The 23,160-nt window shown below is 38.5% G+C and overlaps 1 protein-coding gene across 7 annotated transcripts in view; it reads left to right on the top strand.

Annotated features, from left to right (window-relative positions):
- Window positions 1-23,160, top strand: part of MYO3A (myosin IIIA) — a 243,192-nt gene that overhangs the window by 50,342 nt on the left and 169,690 nt on the right. For 6 of the 7 annotated variants that reach the window (XM_040451175.1, XM_040451172.1, XM_040451176.1 and 3 more), the window contains exons 6-9: window positions 12,051-12,127; window positions 15,539-15,684; window positions 18,485-18,550; window positions 22,930-23,085. In XM_040451175.1, the coding sequence (XP_040307109.1) occupies window positions 12,051-12,127; window positions 15,539-15,684; window positions 18,485-18,550; window positions 22,930-23,085 (445 nt within the window). The remainder of the gene's footprint in view (window positions 1-12,050; window positions 12,128-15,538; window positions 15,685-18,484; window positions 18,551-22,929; window positions 23,086-23,160) is intronic. The other variant, XM_040451173.1, reaches the window with a different exon arrangement.

Raw genomic sequence — 23,160 nt, 5'->3', positions numbered from 1 at the left:
AATAAATATAATGGAATGTGCATGTGGGACGTGTGTGTGTGTGTGTGTGTGTGTGTGTGTGTGTGTGTGTAGGTGTATACATGTTATTTAGGTATTTAGGTATTTCTACTAAGAGGGCTTGCAAACGTTGATGTACCAAGAACAAGCTCATCAAGCACTTAGCTTTTGGTTTCTAAATACAGTTCTCAATTAAGAGGAAGCCAGGATTCTTAGAGAAGGACTGATTTTAATGGCTATACAAGATGAACATGGAACTTAATGTGCTCAAAAGGAAGGAAATGTTAAAAGAATAATGGTAACATGTCAAAAGAACACAGAAGCCAAATTGAAGGAATTCTCACTGAGCAAATCTGGGAAAATTTTAGCATCAAAATAATGATAATAATGACGGTAATGATGGTAACTCATTGAATAAAATAGAAATCCATTAATCCACACTTGCATACTTAAATATATAAATAAATGAATGGAAAGAAGCAAAAGCTTTTCTTGCAGAAGAATAGCAACTAATAAATATAGAAGGGATAGTGAAATTTTTAAAATGATCATTTGGAAATCGTCATAGTAATAATTAATTCATCCCAAAACTTCAATGGGTCCTAAACTAGTGTGTTAAGTTTTGATTAGAAATAGGATATTTACATAGTCTCAAAAGATTTCATAAAGTACTTAATTACAAAAGAAAAAGAGACACTTTCAGGACAAAACATAAGCAGTTGATCAAAGTGAGTACAACTAGTAATGGAACATGTGAAAATCACATACCATCTGGTAGGATCACAGTCATATACCATCAGTATCACTTCCATGATGTTCCTGCCAAAACTATAATTGTGAGGGAAAATCCAAATTCAGGAACATTCTGCAAAGTAACTGGCCTGACGTTAAAAAGTGTCAAGGTCATAAAATTCAAGCAAAGATTAAAGAACTCCAGATTGAAGGAGACTTAAGAGACATGACAGCTAAATGCAACACATGGTCCTGGGCTGGATTCTTTTGTTGTGGGGATGGACATATTTGGGACAATTGATGAATCTTCAATAGGGAAAATAGATTAGATGGTAGAAATGTATCAGTGTTAACTTCCTGATCTTATTAGTTGTACAGTGGGTGTGTAGGGGAATGTCTTTGTAGCAATCACTAAACTGTTTGGGTGTGAAGGGGCATCATGTGGCCAACTTAACTCTTTAAATGGTTCAGGAGAAAAGTTTTTTTGATCTTCTCTTACCAACTTTTCTCTAGTGTTGAAATTATAGCAAAAAACATTTTTAAACTATGGAGTAGAGCTGGAGATTTAGCATGGAAGTCTCGATGTTTATGTACGTGTGTGTGTGTATATACGTATATATATATATATATATATATATGTAAAGATATATATATGTAAAGATATAATATGTCTAAAGATATATATGTGTATGTATATAAACATGTGTGTTGGTAGTTGGATGTTATGAATCTTGAAAATTTGAGAGCTAGTGCTTTATAGAATGAAATAATACATGGGAAAAATAACTGGGGGGAAGAGCCATATTTGAAAGTTGGCAGAGCTTTAGAATTTTCATACATATACTAAAAATTAATATTTCATTCAGATGAAATTTATTATTTAAAAAAATTTAATGTTTGTTTATTTTTGAGAGAGCAGGGAGAGGCAGAGAAAGAGGGGGGCAGAGGATCCGAAGTAGACTCTGCACTGAGAGCAGAGAGCCCAGTGTGGGGCTCGAACTAATAAGCTGTGAGATCATGACCTGAGCTGAAGTTGATGCTTAACCAACTGAGCCACCCAGGCACCCCAGATAGAATTTATTTGAAAGAAAAGACATTTGTAATTCTTTTATTACCTATAACAGAATCATGAATAAATGGACTGTTTCCAGCTGAACCTGTAGGCTCAAGTATTCCAAACTAAACATTTTCCAAAGTTGAATTAAAGTTTTTTTTAAGTGTATTTATTTTGAGAGGGAGAGAGACAGCACGAGTTGGGGAGGGGCAGAGAGAGAGAGGGAGACAGAATCCCAAGCAGGCTCCACACTGTTAGCATAGAGCCCAGTGCAAGGCTCAAACTCATGAAACCATGAGGTCATAAAACCAAAAGTCAGATGCTTAACTGACTGAGCCCTAATTAAATTTTTTTTAATGTTTGTTTAATTTTGAGGGGAGTGGGAGAGAGAGAGTGTGTGTGTACATGTAAGTGGAAGAGGGACAGAGAGAGAGGGACAGAGGATCCAAAGTGGGCTTCATGCCAACAGGAAAGAATCAATGTGGGGCTCAAACTCATGAACAGTGAGAGCATGACCTGAGCTGTGGTTGGACACTCAATCAACTGAACCACCCAAGCCCCTCAAAGTTTGAATTAAGCTATTCAACATCATAGATTACGTTTGAACTAAGCTTTTCAACATTATAGATTACGTTGTATGTTTCAGTCAAGGGTCTTTTAGTTGTAAGGACAAGAAAACCAAACTAGCTTCAAAAAAGAGTAAGATACAAAAGGCAATCTCATAGATAGGAAGAACAGGGGGGACTGAAACCAACAGAAGAATGGAAGGCAAGAACCACAATCAGTTGCTACCTCTTGCTATGTCACTGGAGAAACCAAATCTCTCCTTTCTGTTTTCTGTGGTTGTCTACAGACCAGCCTCTGGAGTTTTCATGTTGCCCATCAAGGCTATTTACTCAAACAGCAGCCTCAACCTTCTCAGCCTATATGACGTGTGGGTCCAGTGGGAATAGATAACCTACCTGGACTTTTAGCACCCCAAGTCAAAAGGAATTTGGAGTGGGAGAAGAAGCTCAGTTGGACAAGCTGGGTCAGATACCTTTCTTTGATCCTGTTAGCCATGACCAGGGAAAGAGTCTTAAGCAAGCCTGCCTGAACCTTCCCATTTTGCAAGTAACTGCGAATACAGAAAGATTTTCTTTTAAGAGCATTATGGAAAAGGAAGGACAAAGATATTTTCTAAATATACTAGACAATATGGTTTCTTATTGATGTGCACTGCCTTATATTCTGAGAGATGGTCAGAATTTTAATTTGTTGAAGTTAAATTACATGAAGTATAACCTAGAAATTCTATCATGAAGTCAAGAATGGATTTCAGAAAGGGGCACCTGGGGGCTCAGTCAGTTCAGTGTCTGACTCTTGATTTTCGCTTAGGTCATCATCTTGTGGTTCATGAGTTCAAGCCCCACGTGGGACTCTGTCTTCCTCTCTCTGTGTCCCTCCCCTACTTGCTCTCTATGTCTCTCTAAAAATAAAAATAAACTTAAAAAAAAGAATGGATTTCAGATGTTTTGAAAGAGCTTTTATTTGGAATAGAGAAAACTTTATATCTAGAGATTTACCCAACACAAAAGCAAACTAATTACCTCAATGCAGCTGTAGAAATTTTAATAAAAGTACCAAGTCTGCCTTTCCATGGAATGATGAATTTAGGTCAATCCAAGAGGACTTCCTTATATTTTTTTAAGAATCACCTCTTTTCTCTCTCAGTTTTTCTTATTATAGAGTATGTGACTTGGACTAAAATTACATGGCCTTAGTCTGCAGCTCTAATATTTGAATTCCTGAAAAGCTCCAAGCAAAAAGATTTTTATTGGGGAGGAAGGCAGGGGAAGGGAGGAGACAGGGTAATGGGAGAGGTGATTGGGGATAAAAGGGAATGAAAAAATAAGAGATCAGTGATGATAATGCACCATAAATGAGGAATATTCTATAAACAGTTGTCCCTTGAACAACACCGGTCCACTTATACATGGATTATTTTCAATACAGTACAGTACTGTGAATGTATTTTCTTTATGATTTTCTTAATAACATTTTCTCTACCTTACTCTGTAGTATGAATACAGTATATAATATATATGATACACAAAATGTGTGGTAATCAACCGTTTATGTTACTGGTAAATTTTCCAGTCAACAGCGGGCCATTAGTAGTTAAGTTTTTGGAAAGCCAAAAGTCTATGCATATTTTCAACTGTGGGGGTTGGGGGTTGGCACTCCTAGGCCCCATGTTCAAGGGTCAACTGTACTCAACTCTCTATAACTGAGGTCCAGTATTATACATATACACACATGCAAGGTCATACATAATTAAATTACACAGATCTAGGTACGTGGTTTTATGTTCAAAGCCAAGGAGAGTGCAGCAAGCAGTGTGGTCTTGATGTCTTTAGAGAAAGCACTACATAATCTCCATTATAAGATATGAGCTGAGTATTAAAGGGAAAGATTTAGTGCCAGGTGGACTGGAGAGAGGACAGATTTCCAAAGGAAATCACATCAGTATGGATAGGAGTAGTAATTGCACAGAATCACTTACCTTGTGTCATCTTATAGACTCAATGAAAGCTAAAGCTGGAGGTAACCTTGAATGTCATTTGGTATATTAAGTACAAGAATGTCAGGAGATTTTTAATATTCGTATATGCAACACATAATGTGAATATGAATTTCCTGATGAGAAAGTATAAAGTTTTCACAAAACTAAATAATTTGTGACCCAAAAGTCATAAAGAATTATTGACTTATCCTAGTCTCCTGAATTAATAATGAGAAAACAAAAGCTTGGGCCCACTGTGAGATGGATCTGAACTGAACCTCATTGCTCACTTGACGTCTATTAGATCCCTATTCTGACTGGTGGAGCACAGTGATATTTGGGGTCTCCTGGAATAAGTGCCAGTTCAGAGGTGGCATCTAGCAATCCCAGAAAAGTCTGATTATTTCCTTTTCCCCAGTGCAAAATCACCCTAGTAAAAAGCCATTGGTCCCTTTGGGGAAGGCTCAGAGATTTTTAACAGTTTAAAGTTTTGGTAGCGTACTGGGGTACCTTCTCAAGGGGCGACCTCCCCTTCATTCAAGGGATTCTGGGTCTACAAAACCAGCTCAAGGCTTGGGATTGATTGAGAAGCCATGACTGTCAGTTTTTGATGATTCAAGTTACACTTACATTCACTTGATTTAGGACTATTTTGCTTATTCAGATTAATTTCATAGTCTTCCCATCTATTTCACTTTCGCTAACACTGATATCAACTAGGCAACACCGTAGGTCTCTGCAATGCAGAGTCTTCTGATTACTGCTTTGACTCTGCTGCCTGTTATGGTAACTGCGCATCTTACCTTGGAGTTGAGGACTACCACTTGGCTCCTACCACTGTGTGATCCAATTCCTCTCAGTGTATTTAGCTTTCCTAATTCAGTGGCATCAATTCCCATTGTAACTTCTAGCCTACAGAGAAGAGTGATTATAGAGCTCTCAAGGATTCTGGGACTGCCATCAAAAATGCATTTCTCGGGGCGCCTGGGTGGCACAGTCGGTTAAGCGTCCAACTTCAGCCAGGTCACGATCTCGTGGTCCGTGAGTTCTAGCCCCGCGTCAGGCTCTGGGCTGATGGCTCAGAGCCTGGAGCCTGTTTCCGATTCTGTGTCTCCCTCTCTCTCTGCCCCTCCTCCATTCATACTCTGTCTCTCTCTGTCCCCCAAAAAATAAATAAACGTTGAAAAAAAAATGCATTTCTCACAGTTACATTGAAAGGCATGTCCTCTGGATGTTCCCATGTTGGGTGAGTAGGTCTTAAATGAAAAATCCTCTCCAACATTTCAGTCTTCCTAGGTCTTTGAATCTCTTCCTCTAGAGTAAACCAGTGTAGTTCTGGCATTTCAAGTTCATTTACTAGGGCAACTTTTTCACCCGTGTCTGAGCCAACCGATCAGCCAGACCGGGTAAAGCCCCTTCTTTCCCAAGCTGCGATATTAAATGCAAAATCTCTGCATTGTGGGTATCTATCAACAAATTCAGCCTTATCCAAGTTTATGTTCCTTCCACCATTATCCCACACCCTTAATAATGGGATTCTAGGTTTGTTTTTCAGTAATCTAAGCTCTTCATCTACCAGAGAGAAGGGTTTCTTTTAGGGCAGACATAGAAGCTTTCCGGTCATTTGTGTAGCACTTGAAGCTGGGAATTTGAATCCCTGAGCTCATTCTTTTTTTTTCCCTTCATCTTGTCCAGCGATATTAACAGAAACCAGCCAATTTCATTCTATTCATTAGTTTGACAAAATGTTCAAAGATATCACCCTGAACCATGCCTCTTACAAGTAAGTGTTTGGTTAGAAGTATCCAATGCTGATATTTTGTGTACCTCTATTTGCCACATCATGCCATGGGCTATCAGTGCTCTTTACTACTGGAAATAGAGCCATCAATGTCTTTAATCTAACTAGATTAGAAAGCCAATTCCAAAAACCCCAGAACCAAGTTAGAAAAATCATCTTTAAGATTCTGTTCCTTTGGAACCACTCTCAGTACCAAAATCTCTGTCAGAGTTCTCCAGAGAAACAGAATCAACAGGATATGATGGGTGGGGTGGGGGATGAAGAGGAGATTGACTTATTTTAAGGAAATGGTTCATATGACTCTGGAGGCTTGGTGACTCCAAAATCTAGGTGCTGGGGCTTAGTCAGCAAAGCATCAGACTTCGACTCAGGTCATGATCTCATGGTTTGTCAGTTTGAGCCCCGCATCAGGCACTGTACTGACAACTCAGAGCCTGGAGCCTGCTTCGGATTCTGTGTCCCTCTCTCACTCTGCCCCTCCCTCGCTCATGCTCTGTCTCTCTCTCTCTCAAAGATGAATAAAACATTGAAAAAATTGTTTTAAATAAAAAATAAAAACACAGAATCTAATGTTAAGTTGGCAGGCTGAAGACCCAGGGAAAAGTTACAGTTTAAGTCCAAGGTAGTCTGCTGGCAGAAGTCCTTCTTACTCAGTGAATGTCAGTCTTGGTTCTATTAAGGCCCTTCACTTATTGAATAAGGCTTATCCACAATGTGGAGGATAATCTGCTTCACTCACAGGTAATTTCATCCCAAACACACTTTCACAGAAACATCCAGAATGATGTTTGACCAAATATGTGGATACCATGGCCAGATTAATCATTATACAATCTTAACTTCATCAATAGAATGAGGATATTAGATGTTGTAATAAATCTTATGGACTCTTCTTGTTGAAAAAAATCTGTATTTTTATAATTTCAATTCTCATTCCTGCAGTATTGTTTTTAGCAAAGACAACAACAAAATCTCATGCTTTTCCCTTTGCTCTCTTTAGATGTCAAGGATTTTGCTGTCTGGTTATAGCAAATCAAGTTTCCTGAAGTTGTCTGGTTTGTTGAAACCACATTGGAAGCCACATATTTAATGCTTCCTCTGACTTCCTAAGACCCTAAAAGACCTCCTGACACAATTTTCTCCCTAGAAAGAGGACTTATGCAATAGGGGACAGAGTTGTTGTACAAACCATCAAGCAGCTCAGGAAACCTTGTTGGAAGGGCCTAAAATAGCATGAGAATTTCAATATAATCAAAGCAAAGGGCTGAAGAATCATTAATGTATACCACCTTAATGTTCCTGTGGCTTTGACTTTCAGTGTATTATTGTCCTCTCTTCTAGTCTGTTTTCTTTTCAGCCCTGATCTCTCTCTGGCCTCCTGTTTCTTCCCGTATTCTCACTATCCCAACCTGTCTGGAATTTTACACCTTTTAGCATCTTCTCCTTTGAGATGCTTACATAACCGTTTACTTTGGTGACTTATTCCATTATTCCCTCTCTGGACAAGATGATTTTCCTAATCGTCTTTACTTCCTAGGGCTCCCAAACTCATCATTTGGATTCCTGTTGCCTTTTAAAGTAATTTATGGCAATCGCTTTTAATGGAATTTTGCATTTTTCTACCTTCCTAGCCACTTTTCTTGTGAGAATTTATACCAAGTGAAAATGCCATTTGTCCTCAGGAAACTTACTCCAGCCAAAGTTTACTAACCTGAAAATGAACACAGACTTTATGACCATTAAGTTGTCTGCTAGCTCCAAAGCTGTTTGGTTGTGTTGGTAAAATGAAGTTAAAGTTTAGCAATTGCATAAATGTTTAACACACACATGGAGTTTGGTAAACACCTTCTTTGGTCACTCCTTCATAGTTGAGTTGTATCTTGTTTTTAATGTAAAAATCATCTAATTTTATCAGATACAAAGCTTCCTACTCTACCTAGTTGCATTGTCCCTTTTTCACTTATTTGAGCGCTTTTATTTTTCCTTCTTCACATTCTGGACTAAATTTTTTTTTCTTTCCACACAGTTTACAGTTTTACATTTCCTTAGTTCCATACAGGAACCAGCTGTAAAACATTATTTCTGCAGGATCCTAAAAGCCACTAAATGATAGATAAGTAAGACCTCAAGAGCATTGTAATTCATTACCCCTGCACTCCATACTCTAACCAGTGGTCCTTGAAGGGGGTGTCAATACCAGGGTGTTTGTAAGACATCATTGTAGTGCAGAAAAAAATATTCATATCTAACTATGAAATATTCATAGTACAGTTATTTAATCTCATACTTTAAAATTATCTTCATTTATGTGTTTCACAATGCATATGTTAGCATAGTAATGGGTCACCTGGGTGGTTAGTCAGTTAAGCGTCCAACTTTGGCTTAGGTCATGATCTTGTAGCTTGTGAGTTTGAGCCCCATGTCTGGCTCTGTGTTGACAGCTCAGAGCCTGGAGCCTGCTTTGGATTCTGTGTCTCCCTCTCTCTCTGTTTATCCCCTGCTCATACTCTGTCTCTCTCTTTCTCTCTCTCTCTCAAAAATAAATAAAGATTAAAAAAATTTAAAAACAGAAGTAAATATATAGAGAATAGTCTATCTATAGCTATATCTGTATCGATTGTGCTTGTTCAAAACTTACTTATTCTTTGGGATGTGTGAGTAAAGAGTTTGGAAGCCAAATATTTGTCCTAGAAAATATTTATCTCATATTAATGTATACATGTAATATAAACTCACATTAATATAAAACCTAATGACTTTTAGGCTTTATAGACTCATTATTGACTATTACCCTTGTTAATTTGCTCCTTTATTTGTAAAATCATTTAGGCCTTGTATCAGTTAGAATTCCTTGGTTGTAAGCAATAGAAACTAACTCTGACCAACTCAGGCAAAGATACTGACAACAACACTGATGGGCTTACAAAGTCAAGGGAGAAGGAAGCTGGGCCATCTGGCCTCCTAAGAATAGAACTTCACCTGGACCTAGTGTTAGAGCCCTGCCATTGGTTGACTCTACTCTGGTTACCTCCTCCCTGAGTGTCCACTCTACTCAAGATTCACATTTCAAAAAAAAAAAAAAATATTCACACTTCCAAGTAAAAAGAGTCTGAATGGAACTGCTTTGGGTCACATATAACACCCTAAAAAACTTTTTTCCGGTATCCTTCCATGGAAAGTCCTTTCCAACCATCCAAGCTTATAAATTCAGACCGCAGGACATGACTACTTGCTAAAAAATGCCAACTCTAGTAATATAATCTTTTCTTTATATTCATGAAGAGGAAAAAAGATCACGATTAGTCTAAAATGTCACTCACCTGCCCTGAGCAAAACTTTTGATGTTTTTACTTGGTTGTGGGTTTTTTATCCTTTACATTTCAGTTAAATGACATTTGAATTTTTAAATGATCTTTATGAAGTTGAGACAAAAATGTTCACCAAAGATCAAGTATAATGTAAATTTAAATAAATAAATGAATAAATATATACCCTTAGAATAAATCTTAGTAAATTTAGAATCAATTTTAAATTGATTTTTTTTCTTTTTCAGAGAGAGTGTGTGAGCAAGTGGGGGAGAGGGAGAAAGAGAATCTTAAGCAAGTCCCACACTCAGTGCCGAGCCTGATGTGGGGCTCAATCTCATGATTATGAGCCAAAATGAAGAGTTGAATGCTTAACCTCCTGAGCTACCCAAGCACCCTAAATTTATTTTTAAATCCATTTGCTTTTCCCACTTATATAAATAAATTACGATACTCTGATACTATCATAAAATCCAAGTTTAGTCACTTCTACCTTTAATTCATAGAAGACAATCTAAAATGTTTAGATTTATATTTAATTTTCTGGGGCGCCTGGGTGGCTCAGTCGGTTGAACATCCGACTTCGGCTCAGGTCATGATCTCACGGTTCATGGTTCGAGCCCCATGTCAGGCTCTGTGCTGACAGCTCGGAGCCTGGAGCCTGTTTCAGATTCTGTGTCTCGCTCTCTCTCTGCCCCTCCCCCACTCATGCTCTGTCTGTCTCTCTCTGTCAAAAATAAATACACATTAAAAAAAATTTTTTTAATAAATTTAATTTTTCTGAAGGTTCAAATGCTTGGAGTAGGGGTAGAAGTAGAAGGAGTATTTTGGAGAAATGTGCTCTTAAATGTTGATTCTCTTTCTTCAGATAGTCTGTGAGAAAATATTTAAGGGAGAATCTTCAAGCACAGATTAGATAATCTCCTTTGAATTTGAAAAAATTATTTAGTGAGGATATTTTTTTCTGTCACATAATTAACTTTTTCACAGACAAAATTTTTTTAAATTTATTTTTAATGTTTATTTATTTTTGAGATAGAGAGACGGAGCACAAGTAGGAGAGGGACAGAGTGGGATACACAGAATCGGAAGCAGGATCCAGACTCCGAGCTGTCAGCACGGAGCCCGATGTGGGGCTCGAACCCATGAACTATGAGATCATCACCTGAGCTGAAGTCGGACACTTAGCCAACTGAGCCACCCAGGCGCCCCTTCACAGACAAAATTGGAAGGGCATAGATGAAGATTCTGTGTGGGACAGGATTTATACAATGGTGGAATAGGTTAGGTCATTGTGAGATGCAATTCATGTGGAACCAAAACATACTGCCTACCCTCTGCCCAAGTATATTCCACCAATATTTAAGTATATTTCCCCCACTGAAATACCCATGTGGCTGAATATGGCCTTTGAATTTCATGATAAAAGTCAGATGTCATCCTGGAAGAATCAAATATATCCAAATTTAAATCTTAATCAGTGCCTTTCTCCTAGTTGGCTTATAAATAGCCAGAGCCTAAAACAATGTGACACCTAAGAGGTGCTTTTCAAAACAGGGAAATCAGGGAGTGGAGGCCCATGGTGTGGGTGTAACCCATCAATTTCAGAGCAGGTCAAGGGAAGAGCACTGGACAGCCTGCATGAGGAACGGGAGTGTGAAATGCAAGGAGAGACTTTGCTCCTAATTTTCTTAAGGGTTATTTATGATTATTTCTAACAGGTGTAATTAGTGGGATGACATGACTGAAATACTTGGTTATACCTCTTCACTATAGTCCTTCCATCTGTAATCTCTATAAAGGAAAACAACGAATTCTGTTCATGGTGTTGGATTAAATAGATGCCGTTAATTTGAAACTAGACAGGTGTGATTTGTCCAAAGTTGATCGTGTGATGGAAAATAATTTGATTCACATTCACAAGTAACCTACTATGTGCATACAACCATAGAAAAATTCTCAAATGCACCACAATTTAGTAATGGACAGAGGGAGGAGGAGGGAGGGAGGGAAGCGTACGGTTCAGATACAAATTACATGCCAAAATAAATAATATAGACAGGTAGTTAAAAATGTAGAAGTTTAAAAAAATTGAGGTTAGTATGATCAGGAGCAGATTAAATATCAGCATGCAGGAATAAAACTTGAAATGGGGCTTTAAGAATAGGGAGGTTTGGATACGAGAAATACAAAATAAGAGGATCATTCTAGACTTTGGCTATGACGAAATTCTGATGTAGGATACTTCACATTTTTTTTTTTTAACGTTTATTTATTTTTGAGACAGAGAGAGACAGAGCATGAACGGGGGAGGGTCAGAGAGAGAGAGACACAGAATCCGAAACAGGCTCCAGGCTCTGAGCTGTCAGCACAGAACCCAACGCGGGGCTCGAACTCACGGACCGTGAGATCATGACCTGAGCCGAAGTCGGATGTCCAACCGACTGAGCCACCCAGGCGCCCCTGACGTAGTATACTTTAATGTGAAGTTCAAGTTCTGTGGCAGCTTTACGGGAACAGAATTTTAATATTAGTTTGTAAGCAAATTTGTTACAACTGGAGTCTCTTTGCATGAGTAATTAATGCAGGAATGTAAGTCTTGTTTCTTCCTTCCAGGTGTGTCTGCACAACTCACCAGCACTTGGCACCGTAGGAATACATCTGTGGGAACACCATTTTGGATGGCTCCTGAGGTAAGACGGTTTTGAGAGAGACAAATGTAATATTGAATCCTTTCTGGCTTTCCTTTTCATGCATGCACTGTCGCCCCATGTTTAGGAATGTACTAGAAGGAAATGTCAGTTGTGTCATTTTTATGAGAGATTTTTGTATGAGAAGGAACATGGGAGGTGCTCAATACATGGGCGTGAATGAATGAATGAGTAAATGAAGGATTGAATGAATAAATCCAATGAGGTCAAGAGAAACTGCTTGCGGCCTTAATTTTCTGTTAAATTTACTTTTAGTTGCTCAGCACGTATCTATATTATTGATATTTAGATTTTGTTTTTAAACTAAGAAATATTATGACAATCCCTAACCTTTGTTTAGTATCAGATTTTCGCTTATTAACCTATGTAACGGGTTCCTATATTGAGTGAGTCTGCCTGGGAGGGCCATGCTCATCTTGGGTGACTCTTGGGAAGTGGTGAATAAACTGCCAAAATTGCTGAGGGAGAAAGTTTTCTAGAGTCCCATCTTCTCTCCACAGCCCCTGTTAATGCCTTTAATCTTTTTAATTATGTTTATCAGTAAAGAAGACTTATGTTTGAAAACTCTCAGCCTCTGGGGAGGGTTCTGCTATTTATCTACCATTTTCTAGGGAGTGAAGGGAGAAGAAGCAGTTCAAATACTACATTAATATTGCAGAATTTTAGAGCTAAGTGTGTTTGAGGATTAAATCTTTGTGTGCTGTTTCTATTTTAATACTAATTCAATTATTACTTGCAAAAAAGTAAAATGTAAATGTAAAAGATGGAGAAAGGATACATTATCTTAAGAATCTTTTAAAAACTCCAATGGATTAAAAAACTCTTTTTTCTTTTTAATTTTTTTTAATATTTATTTACTTTTGAGAGAGAGAGAGTGTGTGCGAGCGACCACGGGGGAGGAGCAGAGAGAGAGGGAGACACAGAATCTGAAGCAGGCTCCAGGCTTCAAGCTGTCAGCACAGAGCCTGATGCGGGGCTCAGACCCACAGACTGGTGTATCATGACCTGAGCGGACGTTGGACGCTTAACCGACTGAGCCACCCAAGTGCCCCTGAATTAAAAAACTTTTAAGCAAGGTGTACATCTTGGAATAAAAATAGCGTAATCATATAAACAAAACCAAAATTGAATTAAGGGATTCTCAAGTGAGAGTTTCTTCAGTTTGTTCTGATGTATTACTAGTGTTTTAAAAGCTCATGACAAAATTTTAAAAATAAATTGATAAAATATAGGGATAATATTAAACAGTGTATTTTATTTATGTATATTAGTAATATAAATGCTATAATATGTAATAATTGTATTATTACTTATTAATATTAAATAATAGTGTAGCTTTATATTTTTCATATGTTATAGTAACAGACCATTGTTATATGTGTAAGTTTGCTTTTAGTGAAAAAGCAATTAAAAAAAACAACTTCTTTAAAGTGCTTTTTTGAGAGAGCGCATGAGTGGGGGAGGGACAGAGAGACAGGGAGACATGGAATCTGAAGGAGGCTCCAGGCTCTGAGCTGTTGGCAAGAGCCTGATGCAGGGCCCTAACCCCTGAACTGCAAGGTCATGACCTGAGCCAAAGTCAGACGCCCAGGCACCCTAGTAAAGAAAGCAATTTTGATTAGTGGATCTTGGAACAACTCTCACATATAAGTAAAAGAAAATATTTTGATCTATCTAAAATTCAATTATCAGAGTATTAAATGAGTTAATCATAAAATTGACACTCCTTAAATATGCAGTTCCTAGACTATCATTTTACTGGTAGGTCATTATTTTTTATCAGTAAACGGGGTTTGAAAGTGCTTTCCTGCTTAACAAACCAATGGGTATTACATAAAAGGGAAAGATTCACTGCCGTCTTTTCAAGCTGTCATATAAATACATATATATTCCATATTTTGTGCATATTATATGTCTTTCTGTAATAAGCATTTTCTAACTTGTGAATAAGTGTCAGTATTTCAATAAATGTCCATTTATTTAGAACTGTTGAAGAGTATATTTTGAATAACCAGCTATCTAGCTAATGAAGGCATCACATATATACCAGCTCTATGTCATTAATGACAAATCTCTTAGATTAGAAAATAGTAAGGTAAATAGTTTTAATATGTTCTCCATAATTAATGGCATAAATTTATTTCAGTGTTTTTACGGCAAGATTGTTCAAGTCAATTATAAGTTGAAAAGTGAAACTCTTGATTTGACATTTAAAAAAAAATTTTTTTATGTTTGTTTATTTTTGAGAGACAGAGACAGGGCATGAGCAGGGGAGGGCAGAAAGAGAGGGAGAATCTGAATCAGGCTCCAGGCCCCAAGCTTTCAGCACAGAGCCCAATGTGGGGCTTGAACCCATGAACCATAAGATCATGACCTGAGCTGAAGTCAGACGCTTAACTGACTGAGGCACCCAGGCACCCCTTGATTTGATATTTTTAAATTAAAGTCTAGATCAAAGGTAGCAGTCGTTGGTTACATAAAACCATCCTTTCCAAACTGAAATCCGTGTGTGTCAGGATGGAGGGCACAAGGGAAATAGTGACCATGATAGGTGAACATATACTTTTTACAAGCCATGACACTTTGCAGAGAGAAAGGGGATGATATTTATAATGACTCTAGGAAAGCAAGCATAAAACCAAGAATGTCTTAGGCAAATTGGGGCATAAATTCACACAAGCCTTTGGTGAGATATTCCAGGATCACATGTAGCCATAAAATAATGAAAAAAATATGGTGGGGCAAAATACATTTTTATATTAAGGACGTTGAAGATACACAACAGAACAGAAAATTCATATGAATGTGTTTTTTATTTTTAACAGCTTTATTAATATAAAATTCAAATACACATACCATATAATTAGCTTATTTGACATGTACAATTTGGTTACTTTTAGGTGTATATTTACAGAGTTGTGCAACCATCATCAGAATCTAGTTTTAGAGCATTTTCTTTCCCTCTAGAAGAAATCCTTTACTCAGTAACAGTCACTCCCAAGCTCTCCTCCCAAGCTCTCCTACACTAGGCAACCACTAATCTGCTTTTTGACTATGGATTTGCTTATTGTGAACATTTCATGTAAATATACACTATGTGGCCTTCATGTCTGGCTTCTTTCTTTTAGTGTTTACCCATGTTGTAGCATGTATCAATAGTCCATTGCTTTTGATGGCTGAATAATATTCCATTGTATGCATATACCATATTTTGTTTATCCATCACCAGTTGATGGACATTTGGGTTGTTTCCCCTTTGGGGCTATTATGACTAATACTGTGAATATTTGTCACGTGAATTTTTAATATAAATTGGGGACTTTTATGCTTACTTTTGCTACAATGCTTGCTAAAGTCATAAACTTCACTTCCCCCCCCCCTATTTTCTACTAGGTGATTGCATGTGAACAGCAATTGGATACCACTTATGATGCCAGGTGTGACACATGGTCCCTGGGGATCACAGCCATCGAGCTAGGGGATGGAGATCCTCCACTGGCCGACCTGCATCCTATGAGAGCACTCTTCAAAATACCAAGGTCAGAGGATGAACATGGGGTACAGTATCTGTAGCCTGTCTTTCTTCCCCAAGCCGGTGGTGCTGATCATGGAAATATTCAACATATTTCAGCAAGTTTGGAGCACAGTGGCCTGGAATATCATTCTGCCTATTCTGAGACACTGTATTTATTCAATGGTTTCATTTTCCTGGTCTAAGTAAGATCTTTCTCTTGACACTCAGTGTGTTTTCCTTTTTGGAGGACTTGATCTCAGAAAACAGCAGTTCCTTTCACTCTTGATCCACTCCCAAATTTGTCAGGAAGGCCCTGGGCCATAGTCAGTGCAACAGTGATTCGCTCTGCTTTCCTCTATCAATCCAGTAATTTTTTACTACTTGCTAAGACGTCTCTTTGGAAGTTTAAAATGATGTTACTAATAAAATTATAAACAGATTTGACTGATAAAATAGTAATGATTTTGAACTTTTTAATATTTTGAACATACTAACATAGAACAGTAACTTTAGAATAATCTCTTTGGAGCCACGGAAGCACTTTCCTATCTACGTAGACCCCTCCCCTTCAGTGTGTATATTGACAAATTTTCCCCTTTTTATCGTATTACTAATTAAACACTATTTTATACATGTTTTGGTTAGTTCCTAGATATTTCCAAAACCTGATTTGAAAAGACTGCCTGTTTTTAATACAAATCTGTTACCTTTTGAGGGCTATCTTAAAGACTGTGCCTGGTACCATAATTCTAATGGAGTGCACACCCAGGGCCTGTGATGAAAGGGGTCTAGGGCAGGGTAGTAGGGTACCACTCTCCATTAAACAAATTTTGTCACCCTAGTGCCTATAGCATGTAGAATCATATATGCAAAGCCCTGGGGCGCAGTTCTCCAGTCCTAAAGAAATAATGCCAATGTGTCGTATTCATGTCTAAATGGGTCCATTTGGGACATTTGGCATGTATTTAAATTAGTAGAAGACCAAAGAATTCGAGTGTGTTTTTAAAAAATTTTTTTTTTCAATGTTTATTTATTTTTGGGACAGAGAGAGACAGAGCATGAACGGGGGAGGGGCAGAGAGAGAGGGAGACACAGAATGGGAAACAGGCTCCAGGCTCCGAGCCATCAGCCCAGAGCCTGACGCGGGGCTCGAACTCACGGACCGCGAGATCGTGACCTGGCTGAAGTCGGACGCTTAACCGACTGCGCCACCCAGGCGCCCCTCGAGTGTGTTTTTAATTTTATCTTTGACCTTCCTGTCTGATATACATGTTCTGAATTATAATGCCTTATCATCCTTTACATAACAATGTGAATGTAAATCTCAGGTCTAACTTACTTGTAAAATATACTGCTTATTCGGTAAGAGGGGAAACAAGATTACAAAAAAAGAACAGAAAACCGGCTCTCTGCCAAGTCTAAGCCATTTCATTAAATTTGAGGAAAACAGAAAAAAAAATCTATGTTTCCTAACTCCTACTGTCATTCAGTGTGTAAGAAGCACTGTACTTCCTGAGCCATTTTAATTATGGTTTAAACTACCAAGGTTGTTAGCCGGATGTTATTACTCTTGGTAATGACACCAGATGGAGGAGGAATGACACCACCATTCGTGTTTATTGCACCTGTGAGCAAGGTGCTTCTGGAAACTACATTCTCTTACTTATTTCTCCTTACTTCTGCCACCATGTCAGAGTATATCTCTGACATGAAGTTCTTAGAACACTAACTGTAGAAATAATTGGGGGGAAAAAAGGGATCTGAAAAGCTACCTTGTTCTGAGTGTTCTCAAATCATCGAAACTTTGTTATACTCAAAGGAAGCCAACAAATCTCTTAGAAAGGAAATTTTCAGGAGGACGAGAAGCAAAGCAAGACCATTGGAGAAAAGAATTACTTCTTTTAATGTGCAAATCAGCAGTCTTCAAATGGCCCTGAGAATTGTACAATGAGCCCTAGGCGTGATCTAGGGTAGATGAGTGGCTGCACTTTTCTTTAATGAGTCTGTACAGACTGTACACTAATTTCATTATAAGCTATTTAAGGAGTAATGCAGAACTGAAGACAAAGTGTTTCCATTCTACTAATGAAAACAAAGAGCTGTTAGAATTAGCGTAAGGCAGTACTTCAGCAAGTTCAGCCATCATGGTTGATCAATGCTGCTTGATTACAGAGTTAGATCAGCCTCATTTCCAAGTGATGTGCCTTTGTATTCCTGAACATGCCAAAAACAAAAAGATTTGTTTGGCCTAAAAATAAGAGAAACTAATAACAAAATCTTTTAAGTGGCATTCAGAGCTTTATAGCTAATCATATTTTCCAGTTCCTTACTTTCGTAACCTTGTTTCCAGAAGCAACAGAACAGCTCCTAAAGGCATTCTATTAATGCCCCTCTCTGCCACAGTCTCCCTCATATTCTGAACAGCACACCTTTGAGGTTACCTCTCTGTACCCTGGATATTCCTCAGAGGCTTCTGCAGGACTCAGAGTTAAAAAAAAAAAATCTCTAGTATTCATTGTTTCTATTCTGCCAAGTTATTGATGTTTCCCCATAGGGCTCTCAGGTAAAAGCAGAAAGACTCCTTAAAAGAAAAAAATTTATCAGAAAAATTGGGTCATCTATTAAGTGCATTCAGAGAAACAAGCTGTCATTTTATATAAAGAATGATTAATAACTAATTATCTATCTTTGAATTGGAAAATTGTGGCCCTGCTTGATGATGCCTGGCAGAACCTCTGACTGCAGTAACGCATTAGTCTGTCCAGCTCTGATTGTGCACTGACTGACCAACGTGCACTATCCAACCTTGATTCTTATTTTTCTAGGAATCCACCCCCCCATCTAAGGCAGCCTGAGATATGGTCAGCAGAATTCAATGACTTCATTAGCAAGTGAGTAACAACAGAGTCTTTCTTTAAAAATTGTTTTCAACATTTATTTTTTTTTGAGAAAGAGAGAGTGTGAGTGGGGGAGGGGCAGAGAGAGAGGGAGACACAGGATAAAACCAGGCTCCAGGCTGAGCTGTCAGCGCAGTGCCCAATGTGGGGGCTCGAACTCAATGGGACTGTATGATCATGACCTGAGTGGAAGTTGGATGCTTAACCCACTGAGCCACCCAGGTGCCCCAACAATAGAGTCTTAAAAAAAATGAGAGAGAGAAAGATACCATCTTGCTAGAACTTTGAAATGTGCCTTTTACAACCATTCCCCCATGCTTCTGAATCTCCTCCTTATGTCTTATCTATTGAATAGCCCAGTAGTTTCTATTATTTTCTTCAAAACCAAAAACGTTTCTTCTGAATGTTCAGTGAATTCATTATTGCTCTAATAATGGTCTTAGGGTCACGTTTCTTTGCTTAACCATAGCTATGCTCCTGAAGTTGCATTGTTCGTTTACACATCCTTCTGTCCACCTGCCTTTTGCAAGCTGTGCCCTTAGCATCTTCCACACACTCAACCCAACCATCATCTATTCAATCGGCTTTTTAACCTTTCATTTATCTGCACCTCTCATTCTTGTTACCATCGGGGAATTTTCATTGCAATCAATGAATCAGATAATTGTACAGGTAAAATGCTTATGTATTTGAAATTTAGCGAACATTATTTGGAAATTCAGTTAACAGTTTTTTAAATGTTTGTTTATCTTTGACACAGAGAGAGACAGAGTGTGAGTGGGGGAGGGGCAGAGAGAGAGGGAGACGCAGAATGTGAGGCAGGCTCCAGGCTCTGAACAGTCAGCACAGAGCCCGATGCGGGACTCGAACTCATGAACTGCAAGATCATGACCTGAGCCGAAGCTGGACGCTTAACTGACTGAGCCACCCAGTGCCCCTCAGTGAACATCTTTAATTTGACAAATATTTAGCACAAGTGCAGCACCTTTGGACAGTTGACTTGAAGATATGAGTGAATGATTTCTAAATATCTGCCCTACAAACCTGTTTTCACAGTCTTACTATTTTTTCACCATAAATTAATAATAATAATAATAATAGTAGTAGTAGTAGTAGTAGTAGTAACAGTAGTAATAATAAGGTAAGGGATGACGCAGTTTGTAATTGGAGGAGAGAAGACATTAAGAGTAGGTGTGTTACATCATCAATAATAATAGCCAAACTGTGGAGGGAGCCCAAGTGTCCAGCGACTGATGAATGGATAAAGAAAATGTGGTGTGTGTGTGTGTGTGTGTGCGCACGCGTGCGCATATATATACACATACAACAAATATTACTCAGCCATGAAAATGAAATCTTGCCATTTGCAACAACATGGATGGAGCTAGAGTGTATTATGCTAAGAAAAATAAGTCAGAGAAAGACAAATCTTAAATTCACTCATATATGGAATCGAAGAAACAAAACAGATGAACATATGCCGGGGGAGAAAAAAAGAAAGAGGCAAACAAACCATGAAGACTCTTAAAGATAGAGAACAAACAGGGTTGACAGAGGGAGGTGGGCAGGGCACGGGCTAGATGGGTGATGGGTATTAAGGAGGGCACTTATGATGAGCCCTGGGTGTTGTATGTAAGTGATGAATCACTGAACTCTACTCCTGAAACCCATATTGCACTGTATGTTAACTAACTAGAATTTAAATAAAAATTTGAAAAGAAAAAATTAGGTGTGTCAGACAACACTCAGAAAATGTGGAAACGGCAAAGAAAGTAGAGGAACCAGTCATACTCACACATTCTACAATCATTGGTTTTTCTACCAAGAATATCTGCTCGTTCCTGTAAAGACAAGAGGCTTAGATTTAAGGGTTGTGGAAAATCCAAGGATTGATAGTCCATTTTGTTCCCCAAATTTCACATAAGCCCTTATTATTGAGTATGCACCATACACGACAGAATATTTATTTATTTTTTTTTTATTATTTAAAAAAATTTTTTTTTTCAACGTTTATTTATTTTTTGGGGGACAGAGAGAGACAGAGCATGAATGGGGGAGGGGCAGAGAGAGAGGGAAACACAGAATCGGAAACAGGCTCCAGGCTCTGAGCCATCAGCCCAGAGCCTGACGCGGGGCTCGAACTCACGGGACCGCGAGATCGTGACCTGGCTGAAGTCAGACGCTTAACCGACTGCGCCACCCAGGCGCCCCCACTACAGAATATTTAATAAACACATCTCTTGGGAGAATCGCTGGTAACATTGAAGGGTTCCCCATGTCTGCAGTCCTTTCGCATAGCTCCTTGAATGAACTTGTTGATTTTGACATGTTTCACACAATTTCACCTCTGAGTAACATTTCCTGATTTCCTCTAGGCAGCTAGTTAGTATTCTGTCCTGTGTGCTATCACTGTATTTTTTTCTTCTTCCCCTAGGAACATTGCCACTTTTATTTAACTGCCTCTTTAGATGCCTCTCTTCCCAGCTAGACAGTAAGTAACTGCAGGGCACTGAATATGCCGTATTTGTCATTGTAATGCCAGTGTCCAGCAGAGTGCCTGGTACACATCAGCTATTTGGAAATTTTTTTAATATTAAAAAAAAAGAGAGAGAGTGTATAAGCTGGGAAGAGGCACAGAGGGGGAGATTCTTAAGCAGGCTCCACACTCAGGGAGGAGACCAATACGGGGCTCTATCCCACGACCCTGGAATCATGACCTGAGCCGAAATCAGAAGTTGGACACTTAGCTGACTGAATCACCCAGGCGCCCCTCACATCAGCTATTTGATACAGTTGTACTTGAATAAAATAATTTCATATGTGATTCTACTCAATACATTGAACAAGTGCTACAGATGTCAGAAATTGATGCATTCTGTTAATGAAACAGAAATGAAAATAAATGAAAACTAAGAGCACTTGTTCTTAATTTCAGACATCATCATCCTTATTCCTTAGAGTATTTTAACATCCTTGGGAAATATGTTATTGCTTAAGCCCAGGAAAATAAATTGCTAAATTATCATACCAGGAGGAGTAATAGTACAGATTAGAAACACCACTGCCCAAGTCAAGGCATGGGTGTCTTCTTCTTCTTCTTTCTTTTCCTATATCCCAAGTGTCAGCCCAACTCTGACCAGTTGTCTTGCTCCTCTGAATCTCATGGTTGGAAGGGTACTGGAAATGTATACAGCCCAAACCACACACAGAGTATAAATCCTTCTTGAACATGTGCACTGAGTGGCCATCCATCAGTATGTAACCATGTCCAATAAAGGTAATCATACTTCCCAGTGCAGCCCATTCTGTCTGAGAAGCCTTCCTGTTGGAAAGTTCTTCCTTATACTGACCTGAAATCTGTTTCTCTTTTAATTTTTTTAAATGTTTTATTTATTTTTGAGAGAAAGAGAGCGCGAGCATACACGTGTGAGTGGGGGTGGGGCAGAAAGAGAACAGGACAGAGGATCTGAACGAGGCTCTGTGCTCACAGCAGAGAGCCTCATGCGGGATTTGAACTCACAAACGTAAGCTCATGACCTGAGCCAAAGTCAGACGCTTAACCAACTGAACCACCCAGGTGCCCCTGTTTCTCCCTTAATTCCATGAATCGATCCCAGGTTCTGTGTCACTTTTGACCACTGAAAACTGGTCTAATCCCACTTTCAAATATTTGAAGACACCTGTCATGGCTGATTAGATGTCCCCTTTGTTCAAATGTCCCTTTCGTGATGCTATTTCAGGTGTTCTCACTACCTTTATCCTTTCTCATGCTATGATCCCATTGAACCTACCAAGAGGTGCAGTGTGCCTTAGTAAATCTGCTTCATATACAGCTCTCCAAAAACATCTACTGGTGTGGAATTTAAATATCTTCAACACATTAGCCTTCTCAAGTAGGTTAGCAGCTTGATTACATAGAAAGAAATAGATCAATTGAGAAGCCTTTAAAAGCATTGTGGAAGGGAAAAGGAAAAGTTTGTTTTAATTTTAGATAACCATTCAAACTGTAATGACTTCAGTGCTTCCTTCTTTAGCTCCTGGCTTGTAAAGGAGACTTTGCAGCAGAGACCACATTTAATGACCTCTATGCCAGCGTGCTTGCTGGAGCACTAGGGAGGAGTGTTTAGTCGGAAGTTGGTATCACTGTAGTCTCATCACTCACAGATGTGTGCACTTTTGTAAACATGCATTCTTCATATTGCAGTTTGACTTTTTTTTTTGAGGTCTGCTTTGCAGGATGAACATTTGAGAGGAGCCTCATCCTCTTGTGTTATGATAGTCCTTAGCAAGATGAATAATAATGCCAAAACTCGAACTTATCTAATAATTGCATGGTTTTTTTTGTTTTTGTTTTTGTTTTTTTGCTAGTGCAGGTGCTTGACTAAAGATTATGAAAAGCGTCCAACAGTGTCAGATCTTTTACAGCATAAATTCATTACTCAAATTGAGGGCCAAGATGTGATGTTGCAGAAGCAGCTGATGGAATTCATTGATATTCATCAAGGCATGGGAGGCACAGAAAAAGCCAGGTAATCAAGTAATATCTTCATTCCAAACATCTTCTAAAGACTCTGAACAATTTTATAATGCAATAGGTGTTAAGG

The sequence above is a fragment of the Herpailurus yagouaroundi genome, unplaced genomic scaffold (assembly GCF_014898765.1).
Source record: "Herpailurus yagouaroundi ecotype Mexico unplaced genomic scaffold, PumYag 203, whole genome shotgun sequence".
In the NCBI taxonomy this organism is placed as follows: Eukaryota; Metazoa; Chordata; class Mammalia; order Carnivora; family Felidae; genus Herpailurus; species Herpailurus yagouaroundi.
This window is presented reverse-complemented; position numbering and strand designations above follow the sequence as displayed.